The sequence below is a fragment of the Pseudorca crassidens genome, chromosome 5 (assembly GCF_039906515.1).
Source record: "Pseudorca crassidens isolate mPseCra1 chromosome 5, mPseCra1.hap1, whole genome shotgun sequence".
NCBI lineage: Eukaryota > Metazoa > Chordata > Mammalia > Artiodactyla > Delphinidae > Pseudorca > Pseudorca crassidens.
Genome location: NC_090300.1, coordinates 103,944,037 through 103,961,756, shown reverse-complemented (window position 1 = coordinate 103,961,756; position 17,720 = coordinate 103,944,037). Strand labels below are relative to the sequence as shown.

Here is a 17,720-nt window from a genome sequence, read left to right as displayed (position 1 = left end):
ACCTTAGTTAACTATCTTATCTATATTCTAAATCACAGGGATGAGAAAAGAACAGGGCAAAAGAATAAGCCTTCTTGCTAAATAAGCCCTCTTTAAAGAGCTTACCTAGAAGCCCCAACTGATGACTCTTTTACCTCATTGGCTGAGGCTGGATTTTTTTTTTTTTAAGCAGGACATATTGCTGCCTCCATTAGTAATAGGGGTCCTGTAAGTATGAAAGAAGAGGAGAGTGGATATTGGGTAGACAGCTAACATTTACAGTTGTAAGTACTTTTATCTAGGTAAAAACCATTAGTCAATCAATGAAAAATGCTGAGTAAAAATTAATATAGACTGCATACAGACAGAACAAAAATTAGGAAGCTGGTACTCTTAATGACTGAATGGCTGGAGAGTGGGAAGCATTGCTCCTAAATATGGTAATTGAAGGTGGACTTCAGTGCCTCCAAACAGTGCTTCAGGTTGAGCAGAATGAGAAGCCTTACTGCCTTTTTTTTTTTCTTTCTCCCAACGGCTTCAGTTATACTTCTGTTTAGTTCGAGATTGCTTTGGAATTACAAAAATGCCATTATTTCTTTTCTTCTGGTCATCATTCCCTTCTTCTATGTGAGTGAGTTTGCCATGTGAAAACAACTAACTGCTGGTGTATTTTCAGGTGGGAGTTTGTTTGAGGCAGCCGTGATAAGAAGTTGAAAATGGATTTGCAAAGCAATTTAGGTGTTTTAAGGGGCTCCCCAGCCAAGCTGGAAATCAGCTGAGATATACATGCTGAAGTCAGGCAGAGATAAAAGCTAGCAGTTTTATTGAAAAAGGTGATTGTGGAGGGCAAGGTTTAGGTCTGGCCAGAGGACTTGCTAACACTCTAGGTTATGATTCGTGTCCCAAAATTCAAGCTTTCCTACGCAGGGAAAGATCCTGCTCATCTAGGTTTACTGCATGCTTAAGAACAGGTGAGAATGCATGGTTTCAAGAAGCATGTGGCTCTCAAAGAGACAGAGACAAAGAGAGAGGCAGAACCAAGGATGTCGGTTTCCATTTCATAAACTGAGAAGTCAAAGAAGTCTCTTTTTTTTTTCCCCTATGAAGAGGAATAAATTTGGAGAGGGGAGACAGAGTAACTAGAAGTATTATTTTAATGGATTTCTCTCTATATAGAAGCAGAGAAAAAGAGATTCTTCCCCAATAAGGAAAAGAACAGGTCAAAAAGTCCATATACATTGGAGTCTGTCTCCTGACCTAGGTGATTATGAGAGATTTCTTTAACAGTCCTTGAGAGGAAGATATAGCATCCTACCCAATTGAATGGGGTCTGAATTGAATTTAGAGAATGATGGATGTATGGTAAAAACAGAACCACGTGCAGCTGTGCTTGGGTCCATAATTAGTTCCATGGATCAGCTATCAGCAGATCAACCTGGGCTAATAGTTAAACTTAGTGGCTGGTGACCTGCACTTCTGCAGGTAAGGCTGTGAGCAAGATTATAAGGAAATTCTTTAGGTAGGGTCCTTTAGGTCCTATCCTATAGGAGATATTTCCATTTTTCTCCACGTGAAGGAATATCCTCAAAAGTAATTTTTTTGTAAAAGTAGTCTCAAATAAGTACAAAATGATTGAAACCAGAGCCACAGTTAATAGCCCCAAAGTGGACCAGCCCCCCCAGTGCCTACTATACTCAACTTGGCAGAAATGTCATTCAAAGAACAAAACAGAAATTACATTATCTTTTTCCATCATCCCCAACAGTATAGTGATCTTCTGTCCCAAGACATGGTTATTACCGTAGGGATAATCTTTGATATGGGTGGGAACAGCTTTCTTCTCTAAACATTATTGGTCATTTGTTTGGGGTAGAAGGGGAGGGAGGCAGCATGAGCTCAGTCTATCATCTTGAAATATTCTAATATCCCAATTTCAGACTAGTCCTGTGAAAGTTCTACTAACCCTGCCTAACACACCACATTAGTCAGGGAGAGTCCTCAGGAAAACCTAGGCTTGCAGCCAATAAGTAAGACTTCTTAATTAATCTTGTTTTGCTTTCCAACATACCTATCTCTCTGCTACCTCTGATGAATTATGGAACTAGCCTAGACTATCTCCAGGGCTATTATTAAGGAGATAGCCTAATTTCTGACACCACTTCCTGAGCCTTAATCTTTAGCAACTATCCTGTCTCCTGAGAACAATTGACCTCTACATCCTGAGAGCAGAGTAAGTTGCTTTACTTTAAAAAAATTTAAAAAACAACTTGGTGACAGAAGCCAAGAGGACACTTGAAATGGGACTTCTTAAAAACCCCAAAACCTCTGTCATTCAGGCACAGATATAACACTTGCTTCCTCCCTACCTTTGAACTCAAGAAAAGTGTCTTGTGAGCTTACATCCACTATGAGAAATTCATTATTTTTTTTTTACATCTGTATTAGAGTATAATTGCTTTACAATGGTGTGCTAGTTTCTGTTTTATAACAAAGTGAATCAGTTATACATATACATATGTTCCCATCTCTCTTCCCTCTTGCGTCTCCCTCACTACCACCCTCCCTATCCCACCCCTCTAGGTGGTCACAAAGCACCGAGCTGATCTCCCTGTTCTATGCGGCTGCTTCCAACTAGCTATCTATTTTATGTTTGGTAGTGTATATATGTCCATGCCACTCTCTCGCTTTGTCACAGCTTACCCTTCCCCCTCCCCATATCCTCAAGTTCATTCTCTAGTAGGTCTGTGTCTTTATTCCTGTCTTACCCCTAGGTTCTTCATGACATTTTTTTCCCTTAAATTCCATATATATGTGTTAGCATACGGTATTTGTCTTTCTCTTTCTGACTTACTTCACTCTGTATGACAGACTCTAGGTCCATCCACCTTATTACAAATAGCTCAGTTTTGTTTCTTTTTATGGCTGAGTAATATTCCATTGTATATATGTGCCACATCTTCTTTATCCATCATCTGATGATGGACACTTAGGTTGTTTCCATCTCCGGGCTATTGTAAATAGAACTGCAATGAACATTTTTGTACATGACTCTTTTTGAATTATGGTTTTCTCAGGGTATATGCCCAGTAGTGGGATTGCTGGGTCATATGGTAGTGCTATTTTTAGTTTTTTAAGGAACCTCCATACTGTTCTCCACAGTGGCTGTATCAATTCACATTCCCACCAGCAGTGCAAGAGTGTTCCCTTTTCTTCACACCCTCTCCAGCATTTATTGTTTCTAGGTTTTTGGATGATGGCCATTCTGACTGGTATGAGATGATATCTCATTGTAGTTTTGATTTGCATTTCTCTAATGATTAATGATGTTGAGCATTCTTTCATGTGTTTGTTGGCAGTCTGTATATCTTCTTTGGAGAACTGTCATATAGGTCTTCTGCCCATTTTTGGATTGGGTTGTTTGTTTTTTTGTTAAGAGCTGCTTGTAAATTTTGGACATTAGTCCTTTGTCAGTTGCTTCATTTGCAAATATTTTCTCCTATTCTGAGGGTTGTCTTTTGGTCCTGTTTATGGTTTCCTTTGCTGTGCAAAAGCTTTGAAGTTTCATTAGGTCCCATTTGTTTATTTTTGTTTTTATTTCCATTTCTCTAGGAGGTGGGTCAAAAAGGATCTTGCTGTGATTTATGTCATAGAGTATTCTGCCTATGTTTTCCTCTATAAGTTTGATAGTTTCTGGCCTTACATTTAGGTCTTTAATCCATATTGAGCTTATTTTTGTGTATGGTGTTAGGAAGTGTTCTAATCTCATACTTTTACATGTACCTGTCCAGTTTTCCCAGCACCACTTATTGAAGAGGCTATCCTTTCTCCACTGTACATTCCTGCCTCCTTTATTCCTGCCTCCTTTACCGTATGTGCGTGGGTTTATCTCTGGGCTTTCTATCTTGTTCCATTGATCTATCTTTCTGTTTTTGTGCCAGTACCATACTGTTTTGACTACTGTGGCTTTGTAGAGTAGTCTGAAGTCAGGGAGCCTGATTCTTCCAGCTCCGTTTTTTGTTCTCAAGATTGCTTTGGCTATTTGGGGTCTTGTGTGTTTCCATACAAATTGTGAAATTTTTTGTTCTAGTTCTGTGAAAAATGCCAGTGGTAGTTTGATACGGATTGCATTGAATCTGTAGATTGCTTTGGGTAGTAGAGTCATTTTCACAATGTTGATTCTTCCAATCCAAGAACATGGTATATCTTTCCATCTATTTGTATCATCTTTAATTTCTTTTATCGGTGTCTTATAATTTTCTGTATACAGGTGTTTTGTCTCCTTAGGTAGGTTTATTCCTAGATATTTCATTCTTTTTGTTGCAGTGGTAAATGGGAGTGTTTTCTTGATTTCACTTTCATATTTTACATCATTCGTTTATAGGAATGCCAGAGATTTCTGTGCATTAATTTTGTATCCTGCTACTTTACCAAATTCATTGATTAGCTCTAGTAGTTTTCTGGTAGCATCTTTAGGATTCTCTATGTATAGTATCATGTCATCTGCAAACAGTGACAGCTTTACTTCTTCTTTTCTGATTTGGATTCCTTTTATTTCCTTTTCTTCTCTGATTGCTGTGGCTAAAACTTCCAAAACTATGTTGAATAATTGTGGTGAGAGTGGGCAACCTTGTCTTGTTCCTGATCTTAGTGGAAATGGTTTCAGTTTTTCACCATTGAGGATGATGTTGGCTGTGGGTTTATCATATATGGCCTTTATTATGTTGAGGTAAGTTCCCTCTATGCCTACTTTCTGCAGGGTTTTTATCATAAATGGGTGTTGAATTTTGTTGAAAGCTTTTTCTGCATCTATTGAGATGATCATATGGTTTTTATTCTTCAATTTGTTAATATGGTGTATCACGTTGATTGATTTGCGTATATTGAAGAATCCTTGCATTCCTGGAATCAACCCTACTTGGTCATGGTGTATGATCCTTTTAATGTGCTGTTGGATTCTCTTTGCTAGTATTTTGTTGAGGATTTTTGCATCCATGTCATCAGTGATATTGGCCTGTAGTTTTCTTACTTTACGACATTTTTGTCTGGTTTTTGAATCAGGGTGATGGTGGCCTTGTAGAATGAGTTTGAGTGTTCCTCCCTCTGCTATATTTTGGAAGAGTTTGAGAAGGATAGCTGTTAGCTCTTCTCTAAATGTTTGATAGAATTCGCCTGTGAAGCCATCTGGTCCTGGGCTTTTTTTTGTTGGAAGATTTTTAATCAGAGTTTCAATTTCAGTGCTTGTGATTGTTCTGTTCATATTTTCTATTTCTTCCTGATTCAGTCTTGGTAGGTTGTGCATTTCTAAGAATTTGTCCTATTCTTCCAGGTTGTCCATTTTATTGGCATAGAGTTGCTTGTAGTAATCTCTCATGATCTTTTGTATTTCTGCAGTGTCAGTTGTTACTTCTCCTTTTCCATTTCTAATTCTATTGATTTGAGTCTTCTCCCTTTTTTTCTTGACGAGTCTGGCTAATGGTTTATCAATTTTGTTTATCTTTTCAGAGAACCAGCTTTTCGTTTTATTGATCTTTGCTATCGTTTCCTTCATTTCTTTTTCATTTATTTCTGATCTGATCTTTATGATTTCCTTCCTTCTGCTAACTTTGGGGTTTTTTTGTTCTTCTTTCTCTAATTGCTTGAGGTGCAAGGTTAGGTTGTTTATTCGAGATGTTTCCTGTTTCTTGAGGTTGGATTGTATTGCTATAAACTTCCCTCTTAGAAATGCTTTTGCTTTATCCCATAGGTTTTGGGTCATCGTGTCTCCATTGTCGTTTGTTTCTACGTATTTTTTTATTTCCTCTTTAATTTCTTCAGTGATCACTTCGTTATTAATTAGTGTATTGTTTAGCCTCCATGTGTTTGTGTTTTTTACAGATCTTTTCCTGTAATTGATGTCTAGTCTCATAGCGTTGTGGTCAGAAAAGACACTTGATATGATTTCAGTTTTCTTAAATTTACCAAGGCTTGATTTGTGACCCAAGATATGATCTATCCTGGAGAATGTTCCACGAGCACTTGGGAAAAATGTGTATTCTGTTGTTTTTGGATGGAATGCCCTATAAATATCAATTAAGTCCATCTTGTTTGATGTATCATTTAAAGCTTGTGTTTCCTTATTTATTTTCATTTTGGGTGATCTGTCCATTGGTGAAAGTGGGGTGTTAAAGTCCCCTACTATGAATGTGTTACTGTTGATTTCCCCTTTTCTGGCTGTTAGTATTTGCCTTATGTATTGAGGTGCTCCTATGTTGGGTGCATAAATATTTACAATTTTTATATCTTCTTCTTGGATTGATCCCTTGATCATTATGTAGTGTCCTTCTTTGTCTCTTCTAATAGTCTTTATTTTAAAGTCTATTTTGTCTGATATGTGAATTGCTACTCCAGCTTTCTTTTGGTTTCCATTTGCATGGAATATCTTTTTCCATCCCCTAACTTCAGTCTGTATGTGTCTCTAGGTCTGAAGTGGGTCTCTTGTAGACAGCGTATATATGGGTCTTGTTTTTGTATCCATTCAGGCAGTCTGTGTCTTTTGGTGGGAGCATTTAATCCATTTACATTTAAGGTAATTATCGATATGTATGTTCCTGTTCCCAATTTCTTAATTGTTTTGGGTTTGTTATTGTAGGTCTTTTCCTTGTCTTGTGTTTCTTGCCTAGAGGAGTTCCTTTAGCATTTGTTGTAAAGCTGGTTTGGTGGTGCTGAACTCTCTCAGCTTTTGCTTGTCTGTAAAGGTTTTAATTTCTCCATCAAATCTGAATGAGATCCTTGCTGGGTAGAGTAATCTTGGTTGTTGGTTTTTCTCTTTCATCACTTTCAGTATGTCCTGCCAGTCCCTTCTGGCTTGCAGAGTTTCTGCTGAAAGATCGGGTGTTAACCTCATGGTGATTCCCTTGTGTGTTATTTGTTGTTTTTCCCTTTCTGCTTTTAATATGTTTTCTTTGTATTTAATTTTTGACAGTTTGACTAATATGTGTGTTGGTGTGTTTTTCCTTGGATTTATCCTGTATGGGAGTCTGTGTGCTTCCTGGACTTGATTAACTATTTCCTTTCCCATATTAGGGAAGTTTTCAACTATAATCTCTTCAAATATTTTCTCAGTCCCTTTCTTTTTCTCTTCTTCTTCTGGATCCCCTATAATTCGAATGTTGGTGTGTTTAATGTTGTCCCAGAGGTCTCTGAGACTGTCCTCAGTTCTTTTCATTCTTTTTTCTTTATTCTGCTCTGCAGTAGTTATTTCCACTATTTTATCTTCCAGGTCACTTATGCGTTCTTCTGCCTCAGTTATTCTGCTATTGATCCCATCTAGAGTATTTTTAATTTCATTTATTGTGTTGTTTATCGTTGCTTGTTTCGTCTTTAGTTCTTCTAGGTCCTTGTTAACTGTTTCTTGCATTTTTTCTGTTCTATTTCCAAGATTTTGTATCATCTTTACTATCATTATTCTGAATTCTTTTTCAGGTAGGCTGCCTATTTCCTCTTCATTGTTAGGTCTGGTGGGTTTTTATCTTGCTCCTTCATCTGCTGTGTGTTTTTCTGTCTTCTCATTTTGCTTATCTTACTGTGTTTGGGGTCTCCTTTTTGCATGCCATAGGTTCGTTGTTCCCGTTGTTTAGGTGTCTGTCCCCAGTGTCTAAAGTTGTCTCAGTGGGTTGTGTAGGCTTCCTGGTGGAGGGGACTAGTGCCTGTGTTCTGGTGGATGAGGCTGGATCTTGTCTTTCTGGTGGGCAGGTCCACATCTGGTGGTGTGTTTTGGGGTGCCTGTGGACTTATTATGGTTTTAGGCAGCCTCTCTGCTAATTGTTGGGGGTTGTGTTCCTCTCTTGCTAGTTGTTTCGCATAGGGTGTCCGGCACTGTAGCTTGCTGGTCGTTGAGTGAAGCTGGGTGTTGGTGTTGACATGGAGATCTCTGGGAGATTTTCGCTGTTTGATATTATGTGCAGCTGGGAGGTCTCTTGTGGACCAGTGTCCTGAACTTGGCTCTGCCACCTCAGAGGCCCAGCACTGACTCCTGGCTGCAGCACCAAGAGCCTTTCATCCACACGGCTCAGAATAAAAGGGAGAAAAAGAAAGAAAGAAAGCGAGAAAACGAGAAAGAGAGAGAGAGAGAAAGAAAGAAAGCGAGAAAGCGAGAAAGAGAGAGAGAAAGAAAGAAAGAAAGAAAAAGAAAGAAAAGGAGGGAGGGAGGGAGGGAAGGAGGGGAGGAAGGAGGGAAGGAAGGAAGAAAGAAAGAAAAGAAAGAAAGAGGAAAGATGATAAAATAAAGTAACATAAAATAAAATAGTTATTAAAATAAAAAATAATTATTAAGAAAAAAATTTAAAAAAAAACTGACGGATAGAACCCTAGCACAAATGGTGACAGCAAAGCTGTACAGACAAAATCTCTCACAGAAGCATACACATACACACTCACAAAAAGAGGAAAAGGGGAAAAAATAGTAAATCTTGCTCTCAAAGTCCACCTCCTCAATTTGGGATGATTCGTTGTCTATTCATGTATTCCACAGATGCAGGGTACATCAAGTTTACTGTGGAGCTTTAATCCGCTGCTTCTGAGGCTGCTGGGAGAGATTTCCCCTTTTCTTCTTTGTTCTCACAGCTCCTGGGGCTCAGGTTTGGATTTGGCCCCGCCTCTGAGTGTAGGTCGCCGGAGGGCATCTGTTCTTCGTTCAGACAGGACGGGGTTAAAGGAGCAGCTGCTTCGGGGACTCTGGCTCACTCAGGCCAGAGGGAAGGAGGGGTGCGGATGCGGGGCAAGCCTGCGGCGGCAGAGGCCGGCGGGACGTTGCACCAGCCTGAGGCGTGCCGTGCGTTCTCCAGGGGAAGTTGTCCCTGAATCCCGGGAACCTGGCAGTGGCGGGCTGCACAGGCTCCCCGGAAGGGAGGTGTGGATAGTGACCTGTGTTCGCACACAGGCTTCTGGGTGGCGGCAGCAGCGGCCTTAGCGTCTCATGTCTGTCTCTGGGGTCCGCACTTTTAGCCGCGGCTCGCGCCCGTCTTTGGAGCTCCTTTAAGCAGCGCTCTTAATCCCCTCTCCTTGCGCACCAGGAAACAAAGAGGGAAGAAAAAGTCTCTTGCCTCTTCGGCAGGTCCAGACTTTTTCCCGGGCTCCCTCCCGGCTAGCTGTGGTGCACTAACCCCCTGCAGGCAGTGTTCACGCAGCCAACCCCAGTCCTCTCCCTGTGCTCGACCGAAGCCCGAGCCTCAGCTCCCAGCCCCGCCCGCCCCGGCGCATGAGCAGACAAGCCTCTCGGGCTGGTGAGTGCTGGTTGGCACCGATCCTCTGTGTGGGAATCTCTCCGCTTTGCCCTCCGCACCCCTGTTGCTGCGCTTTCCTCTGCGGCTCCGAAGCTTTCCCCCTCCGCCACCCGCAGTCTCCGCCTGCGAAGGGGCTTCCCAGTGTGTGGAAACTTTTATTCCTTCACCATTCCCTCCCACTGGTGCAGGTCCCGTTCCTATCCTTTGGTCTCTATTTATTCTTTTTTCTTTTGCCCTACCCAGGTACGTGGGGAGTTTCTTGCCTTTTGGGAGGTCTGAGGTCTTCTGCCAGCGTTCAGTAGGTGTTCTGTAGGAGTTGTTCCACGTGTAGATGTATTTCTGGTGTATCTGTGGGGAGGAAGGTGATCTCCACGTCTTACTCTTCCGCCATCTTCCCTGAACCCCCCAGAAATTCATTATTTTTAATGAATTAAGGTGAATAATAGAAATCTACAATGCTCTATTAGAAAATGTCTTGCAGAAGAAATTGCAAATCTCATTTTATAGTATCGTATTTTGGGGGGATAAAATCAGTTTCTAGATAACAAGATACTTCCTGAACCCAAACTAGTTTTTAATATTAAGCTGTCCTAATGTTCATTTATTGTTAATATACTGAGGTTGCTGATCTAGGTTTTCTAAACTGATGAATAGAGAGAGAGGAGGTACATTTTAACTTGATAACTTTCCAAGAACCTGATCTTAGCTGTCATTTTCTTGAGATGTGCTCTGTAAACACCTTTCTTCTACAATTCCCACTTTTGCCCCACTCCCCAATATAAATGCTCTCATTCTATCACATCATCCAGTTTTATATTCTTAACATTTAAAACAGTCTGAAATTACCTTGCATATACAGTTGTTGTTTATTAAATTTTTCCTCATTGTAAAATTAAATTCCATAAGAGTATAGATCTTGTATTGTTCAATACTGAATCCCAGACACCTAGAATATTGCTTAGTAGTTAAATGTATTTTTGGACAAATGGACTGATGGGTGATTTTTTTAATTTTTATCTTTGGGCAGGGAGTAATGGTCGATAGCACCGAGGATATCATTTTTAGCAGTCTTAATAAAGCTAACCAAATAGGGTCTCTCTTAGAAATCTTGTTCTACTCTTATTGATGTTGGTCTATTCCTGGGCTGTCTCTGATAGCCTAGTCCACTTAGGTACTAATTCCTGTGCCCTTTGCTTGCTTGTAAGCATTCCCTGTCCAATTTAGAGAATTACCAAATGTATTTGTTCCTGGATAGAGCAGAGGAAAGTTAATCAGTGGAGACTATTTCGGAATTGTTTAGAGGAAAATCTGGAAGTACCAGCCCACATATCTTGTCCTATCCTGATTAATTTGTGGAGTTTCTTCTTTCTAATTATCTTCCAATAGAACTTTAGAAGTGAGGGGAAGAAAAGAAAGTTGATTAATTTTATCCCTATTAAAACAGCAAGTTAAAGGGTAGCTTGTCTGGAAACAGAAGGAGTTTGTGAAGAAACTGGGTGATTGTGAAGAGGCTAGGCCAATTTCTAATTACAGCTCACTGAAGACAAAGCTACTCATTTGAGGTATATTTTCTGAGATTTCTTTAAACTTTTAACCTTTTTTATTATTATGTTTTTCCTAATAATAATAGCTGATGATTTTATCACATGATTGACACATGAAAATCCATAAAATCGAAAGTGTTGCATTTTGGGACAACAAAAATTAGGAAACTCTTTATTCCAAAGTTTGTTGTGCAATGAAAGACACCTAAGGTATGAGGCAGGAATCTGAGTAGCAGGAAATAAAATCTGTCTAACATAAACAAAAAGAGAGATATTTTTGGGAGAATACTAGGCAGCTCACAGGATAAAAGGAAAAGCTGAATAAACAAATCTCAAAGCCAAAACCAGGGCAGCTCTGGGAGGTCTTTTCACTAGCACATTACTATTAAGGTGACGAAGCTACAGTGACTTTTCACCTTCTGTCTTTCAATTTGAATTTTAAATTTTCAGGAGTAGACTACCAAAGTGAACATAATGATGTGGAGCAACAATTTCCCCTCTACTTCTCCTGTTTTTACATAAAAGCAACAGGATGAACTGAAAGGAAATTTTTTTAAGTTACACTTTGGGCAGTATGGAGAAAATTGGGGAATGAAACTGAAATCAGTGAGAGTGTAATTCTAATAATAGCAAACATTTGTTGAGCGTTTACTATGGACCAGACACTATGTTGAGTATTTTGCATCCATTAACTTATTGAATTCTCATGATAACACTATGAGTTAAGGATAGTAATAATATATTTTACATTTGGGAAAATTAAGGCTTAGAGCAGCGGTCCCCAACCTTTTTGGCACCAGGGACCAGTTTCATGGAAGACAGTTTTTCCACAGGGGGGGTTGCAGGGGGGTTGGGGGGGATGGTTCAGGCGGTAATGCGAGCGATGGGGAGTGATGGGGAGCGGCATATGAAGCTTTGCTGGCTCACCCACCACTCACCTCCTGCTGTGCGGCCCGGATCCTAACAGGCCGCGGACCGCTACCGGTCTAAGGCCCGGGATTGGGGACCCCTGGCTTAGAGAAGTGAAGTAACTTGTTTAGGTAGTATATTAGCAATTAGGAGTAATCAGGAGGCTGTTGTAGTAATTTGAAGCAAGAAACGATAATGGCTGAGCTAAGTTAGTGAGATAGAACCAATAAAGCTTAGAGAACGGTTGTATAGGGAATGTAAAAATGGGAGGAGTTGGGGGCTTCCCTGGTGGCACAGTGGGCGCGGGTTCGTGCCCCGGTTCGGGAGGATACCGCGTGCCGCGGAGCGGCTGGGCCAGTGAGCCATGGCCGCTGAGCCTGCGCGTCTGGAGCCTGTGCTCCGCAGCCGCGGAGGCCGCGGCAGTGAGAGGCCCGTGAACCGCAAAAAAAAAAAAAAAAGGGGGGGGGGAGGAGTTGAGAATAAATCCTAGGCATCTGGGTCAGAAAGTGAATGGATTTTTATTCAAAAGGAGAAAGTTTTGATGATAGAAGTATTATGATGCATTTGATGAGCTAACTTGTCCATTTAAGACCTTTTACTTGCCTGTGGGATGTGTCAGCAGGTCTCCCACTATACTCTTGCCCCCTTGTAATCTCTTTTCCACACAGTTCCCACCATGGCCTTCAAGGCCCTACCTATCTTACTTGGTTACATACAGCTCTTTCCCTCACTAAATATACTTTAGACATACAGGCCTTCTACTTTTTCTGAGTGGTGGTGAGTTCCTCCCCGCCTTGAGGTCATGCCCTGGCTAATTTCTTTGACTGGAATGTTCTTTGCCAATATCTTGTCATAGCTTTTCCCCTTCTTAACATTCACTCCTGGGTGAGATGTCCCCTCATCAGAGAGGCTCTTCTATACTAACCCTCCTCTGCCCCATTGCCTCCCACCCTCAATCACCTTTCATAGCACTGAGCACTGCTCAAAATTGTGTTCACTTGTAACTCAGTTGTTTATTGCTGTTTACCTCCTCCAGATTATAAATTCCATGAGAGCAGGGACCATGTATATTCACCATCTACACATGAGCACAGTGCTCTGTAGCATATATAAACTCAATAAGTATGAAAGATTAGAAAGTCCTATATGTGAGCTGAAGGAGACTTTTGAAACCACTTTAAGTCCGTGGTAACTTGCAGCAAGCCACAAAATGTGAATGTGAAGACACACATGCAGATTTATAATTAGTAAACCTTAAACTTTATAAAGAATTCACATGCAGTGATCTCCTTGCAAAATTTATAATTTTGTTTAATCCTGTCATCTCCTTAGTGGCAGATTTTAGAACTGGAAAATCTGGGTGCTTTTTTTTTTAACCTGAGGAAAAATTCATCTTTGGTCATTGCAATTTTCTAAACTTTGTCTTCTTTCTTAAAGGCTCAATCTCAAGATATAGTTCCAACAATAGGATTCAGCATAGAGAAATTCAGATCGTCCAGGTAATTCATTTTATTAAACTTGTGATTAAGAAGTTGTGGGTGAAAAGTGATATTAGATCTATATAATTATTCCTCCTACTCTTAGAAAAAAGTAAGTTGCTATTTCAGAAGCCCATAGATATTAAAATACTTGTACCACTACCTCTGGATTATTCTAAAGAATTTAGAGTTTAGATAAACTCTGACAACGTCACTAGCAAAGGAAATATCTTTCTTGTATGTTACTAATTGTAAAATCATATTTATATTCAAAAAATTCATTCTGTGGCACTTGTACTTGAAAGCTGGCCCAAGTTGAATATTGTATATTAAGGGTGGTTTCTTTGATTGAAAACAATTTAAAATTTTAAGTAAAAGTTAGACTTTTACTACCTTATAATGTAATCATGTTTTTTCATTTTGTTTGTTTTGTTTTATAGTTTGTCTTTTACAGTGTTTGATATGTCAGGTCAAGGAAGATACAGAAATCTCTGGGAACACTATTATAAGTAAGTATGTTTGTGAATGTTGGTAAACTAGATGGTTATATTTTAATAACCAGTAATGATTAGAAATCCAAATGATTACATGGGCTAGGTTGCAATGTTTATTCTTTATATAATTTAAGTATACTTCCTAATTTAAAAAAAAAGTATAATCATACTTCACATTATTTCTCAAATGCTTCAGGTTCTTCCTGACCTTGCATATGTTGTTCTGTCTGTTTTTAATGTCCTATTCTACCCTACTTCTCTGCAACTTAAGGTTAATATATTTGTTCTTTAAGGACTAGCTCAAAAGTCACCTCCTCTATGAAGAATTCCACTGTTTTGCCCAGTTATTCTGTCCCCCATGTTGACATGGTACTTCGTCCATTCATATCTCTTGAATCGTACTTATTACATCTTAAACTCATGTACCATAGCTGCCTCCCTAGTGGGATTATGAACTCCTCAAGGGCAGGGATTTTTTTTTTATTCAGTATTTCTTCAAGACCAAGTATGATTCTGGCCAGATAGATCAGTAAATACTTACTGTATAAATTTAGTTAAAATAACAGCACTAATAATTGATCCATGTGTTCTACAAGCAATTCTAAACAAGATATTTTTAGCATGTGCAAATCAAGTGCTCATCAATTTCTTCAGATTAATAGCTGTCAAGTTGCTAGGATCCAAGTGTGTTATACTTTCTCAAGATTTGCATGCGATGTTAAAATAAATTCATTAAACTTGTAATATTGCTAGGACTTCTTCATTTAAGATGAGTGTAACTCACTTTTGGAGTCTGAAATTTATAAACAGTATCTCTTCACTAAATGCACTTTTGTTCTTATGAACTCTTGTCTTGAAATGGTGTGTGATGACTGCCAGATCAGATTTTAATTTTCATTGGCTAATTCTTTCATGCTAATGTGGGGACAAATGTTGTATTCCTTGGGTAGGAACCAAAGGAGATTTATTCCAGATATTCTTTAAATATTGAGGGCCTATTTAAATCATATAGAGCCAGAGGACCTCTGAGGTAGAAAGAGAAGAATGCTTCAGATTTGAGGGCCAGTTTGGAAAAGGAGGGGTGGAATGTTTGTGGTATCCTACAATAAATTCTCTGGGGGAAATGTGAGGCGTTTTTGTTTTTAAGGAAACCTCAGTTTTCAGTATAGGATTTTTTTATTCTTCTTCCAATTAGTAGGTAAACAATTCTTTTTTCTAAAAAAAAATGTATTTAGTTACTTTAAAAAATGTAACATTTATTTTAATTACGGAAAACAATACTGCATAAAAAAATAGTACTTTAAAAAGGAAGCTTTTTTTCTGACTTTAACTTCTTTTTCTTCAAAATCTTTTTGGAAGAAGTTAATGAATTCAGGAGTATTATAGGTACATTGTAGGTGGAATGCCGAATATGGTTACTGTTGAGAAGTCTACAGTAATAGTAAATTTATTTCCTCTATCTCTATACTTTTCTAATTGTGAAAGAACAAGTGCATTTTAATCTATTAGACTGAAAGAGGTTAAAAAGATTAAGTCTACTGTTGGCAAAATAAGCCACTCTTGTAGTGAGAATGTAACATCTTTCTTGGATAATTTATCAATATCTGTTAAAATGAAAAATGTTCATGCCCTGCAGCCATAATTTTTGCTTTCAGAAAAGTACAGTATGACTAGGACTACTGGGCAAAGATACACAGAAAAGAATGTGTGTTGAGAATTATTTATAATGACATTTTTTCATATCAATTATATGAAGAAAAAAATTATTCTTAATAAAAGTATGTGCTTAATATATATGGAGAGAGAAGAAAATTCTTAGTAGAATATACCGTACCATTAATAGCATTTGTTTTGGGAATAAGATTATAAAGGAAGTTTAGTTTGTCATTTGTATGACTCTGTAATGTTAATTATTGTATAATTTTTGCATATTACTCTTAGAATATAAAAAAAGTAATAAAGCATAAAATATAAAGAGTGCATATTTGGAAAGGAGTTAATATTTGGAAAATATAGAAAAGCATATTTAAACATTGTTTCCTGTAAATCTCACTAATAAATTTACCATTGTTAATCTTTTGGGTATGTTTCTTCTATTTTGAAATATATAATATACACTTTACATAATTGAGAAAGTAGCCTTCTAAAGTATGTACCGTGTACTATATAGTTTTTCAGTTAACATTTTATGATAAGGGTGAATCAGGAAAAACATAGAAAGGATGTAACTCTCATGGCAGCCTAATATTTTTTCATATTCCTGTGCCCAAATTTGCTTAATCATTTCTCTATTTTTGGACATAAAGACTGTTTTCAGTTTTTGAAGATTATAAGCAGTTCTTCAGTTAACATATTACTGTATAAATCTCTGTCATACTTCATGTTTCCTTAGTATAAATTCTAGAAATGAAATTACTGGCTCAAAGTGAACATTTTTAAAGCTCTTGATAGGTATTTCCAATTATATCAGTTTCCATTTCCACTAATAATATGTGACTGTGATAATCTGCATTCATTTTTTAAATGATAGGAGAAAATGGTATTAAAAATTTGTTTTATTTTTATATGCATGTGGTTACTAATGGCATTGAACTTTAAAATCTTAATTTATGATTACACTGAGTCACAAAACACATATAAATGTCCAATAAATATATGAAAATATATTGAACTTAACGAGCAATTAACAAAATACAAAGTAAAATAATATGCTGTTAGGATGGTAAAAAATTGAAAAGAATGATAAGAGCCATGCTGGCAAGGGAGTGGGAAAAGTGCTGGTAGTAGTATAAATTGATATAACATTTCCAGAGGATAATTTATCAATGTTTATCTAAAACTTTAAATTTTGTATGTATTTCTGGAAATTTTATTCCTAAGAACAGATCTTAAAGTATCAAGAAATTTTTAAAATGTATTTAGGAGGATGTTTATCCCAAAGTTTTTCATAGTAATGAAAATTGGAAGTAACCTATGAAGTGCAAAAATAGAAGTTTGGTACAATATTCAATGACACGTCCATTATACTTTATAATCATTAAAAGAAAGATGCGAAGGAAATCAGTGATTTTTGAAGTGCCACTGTGATCTGTAAGTGAATCCTTATACAATTGCAGTGGCTGGTTATCAGCTTAAAAGTCAAATAGAATAAAATAAAAGCTCTTTGTAAGTATTGTCTCAGGAGACTATTTCAAATATATTTACATATACTTATGTGTCTAACGGCATCTTAATGTAAAATGTATTTCTCACTATGGTTATGGTAAAAAATATTTGAGAAACACTGGTGTAGAGCTTTAATGTTTCATATAAAAGTAGTTCAAACTATACTGCAAAAAAAGATCAGGGAAATGTACATATATTTCAGAAAGGCAGTATAAAACAGCAGGATTCCATTTAAATACAGATGTAGATATTCATATATGAATGTACACAAAGGAAATGTTGAAAATGATTTACATGAAAATATTAATGGTTGTATCTGTGTAATAGGATTATGGTTTTACTTGTTATTTTTTAAAATTATGAAATGTCACTAAATTTACCATATTATGATCCAAATGAAAAGAAATTATTTTACATGAAATATGACTAACATGGTTAATATATTAATTACTCATATAAACTAATAAGAAATAGCACCAAAGCCTGTAATGTATAAATGGACATAGGACATGAAGACATAATACACAGGTTAGGAATTGCAAATGGAGAGTAAACATAGAAAAATGTTCAAGTTTATCTTTAATATTTCTCATTCTTTATATTATACAGAGAAGGACAAGCCATTATTTTTGTCATTGATAGTAGTGATAGATTAAGAATGGTTGTGGCCAAAGAAGAACTTGATACTCTTCTGAATCATCCAGGTACATGTGTGTGTCTTTCAGTCTGTGATGTCTGTGCTTTGGGGTCTGTTTATGTATGATGTTTTGTTCTTTGGTGTAAGCAAAACGTGTTGTTTACGCTGTGTGATCTTTTATTTAAAATTTTTGAATTTTAAAACATATTAATTATGCAGAATTAACAATATCTTTACTTGCAGTACCATATATT

The 17,720-nt window shown here is 37.5% G+C and overlaps 1 protein-coding gene across 3 annotated transcripts in view; it reads left to right on the top strand.

Annotated features, from left to right (window-relative positions):
- ARL6 (ADP ribosylation factor like GTPase 6) overlaps nt 1–17,720 on the top strand; it is a 50,510-nt gene that overhangs the window by 11,615 nt on the left and 21,175 nt on the right. For all 3 annotated transcript variants that reach the window (XM_067739164.1, XM_067739163.1, XM_067739162.1), the window contains 3 exons: nt 13,130–13,191; nt 13,611–13,679; nt 17,439–17,533. In XM_067739164.1, the coding sequence (XP_067595265.1) occupies nt 13,130–13,191; nt 13,611–13,679; nt 17,439–17,533 (226 nt within the window). The remainder of the gene's footprint in view (nt 1–13,129; nt 13,192–13,610; nt 13,680–17,438; nt 17,534–17,720) is intronic.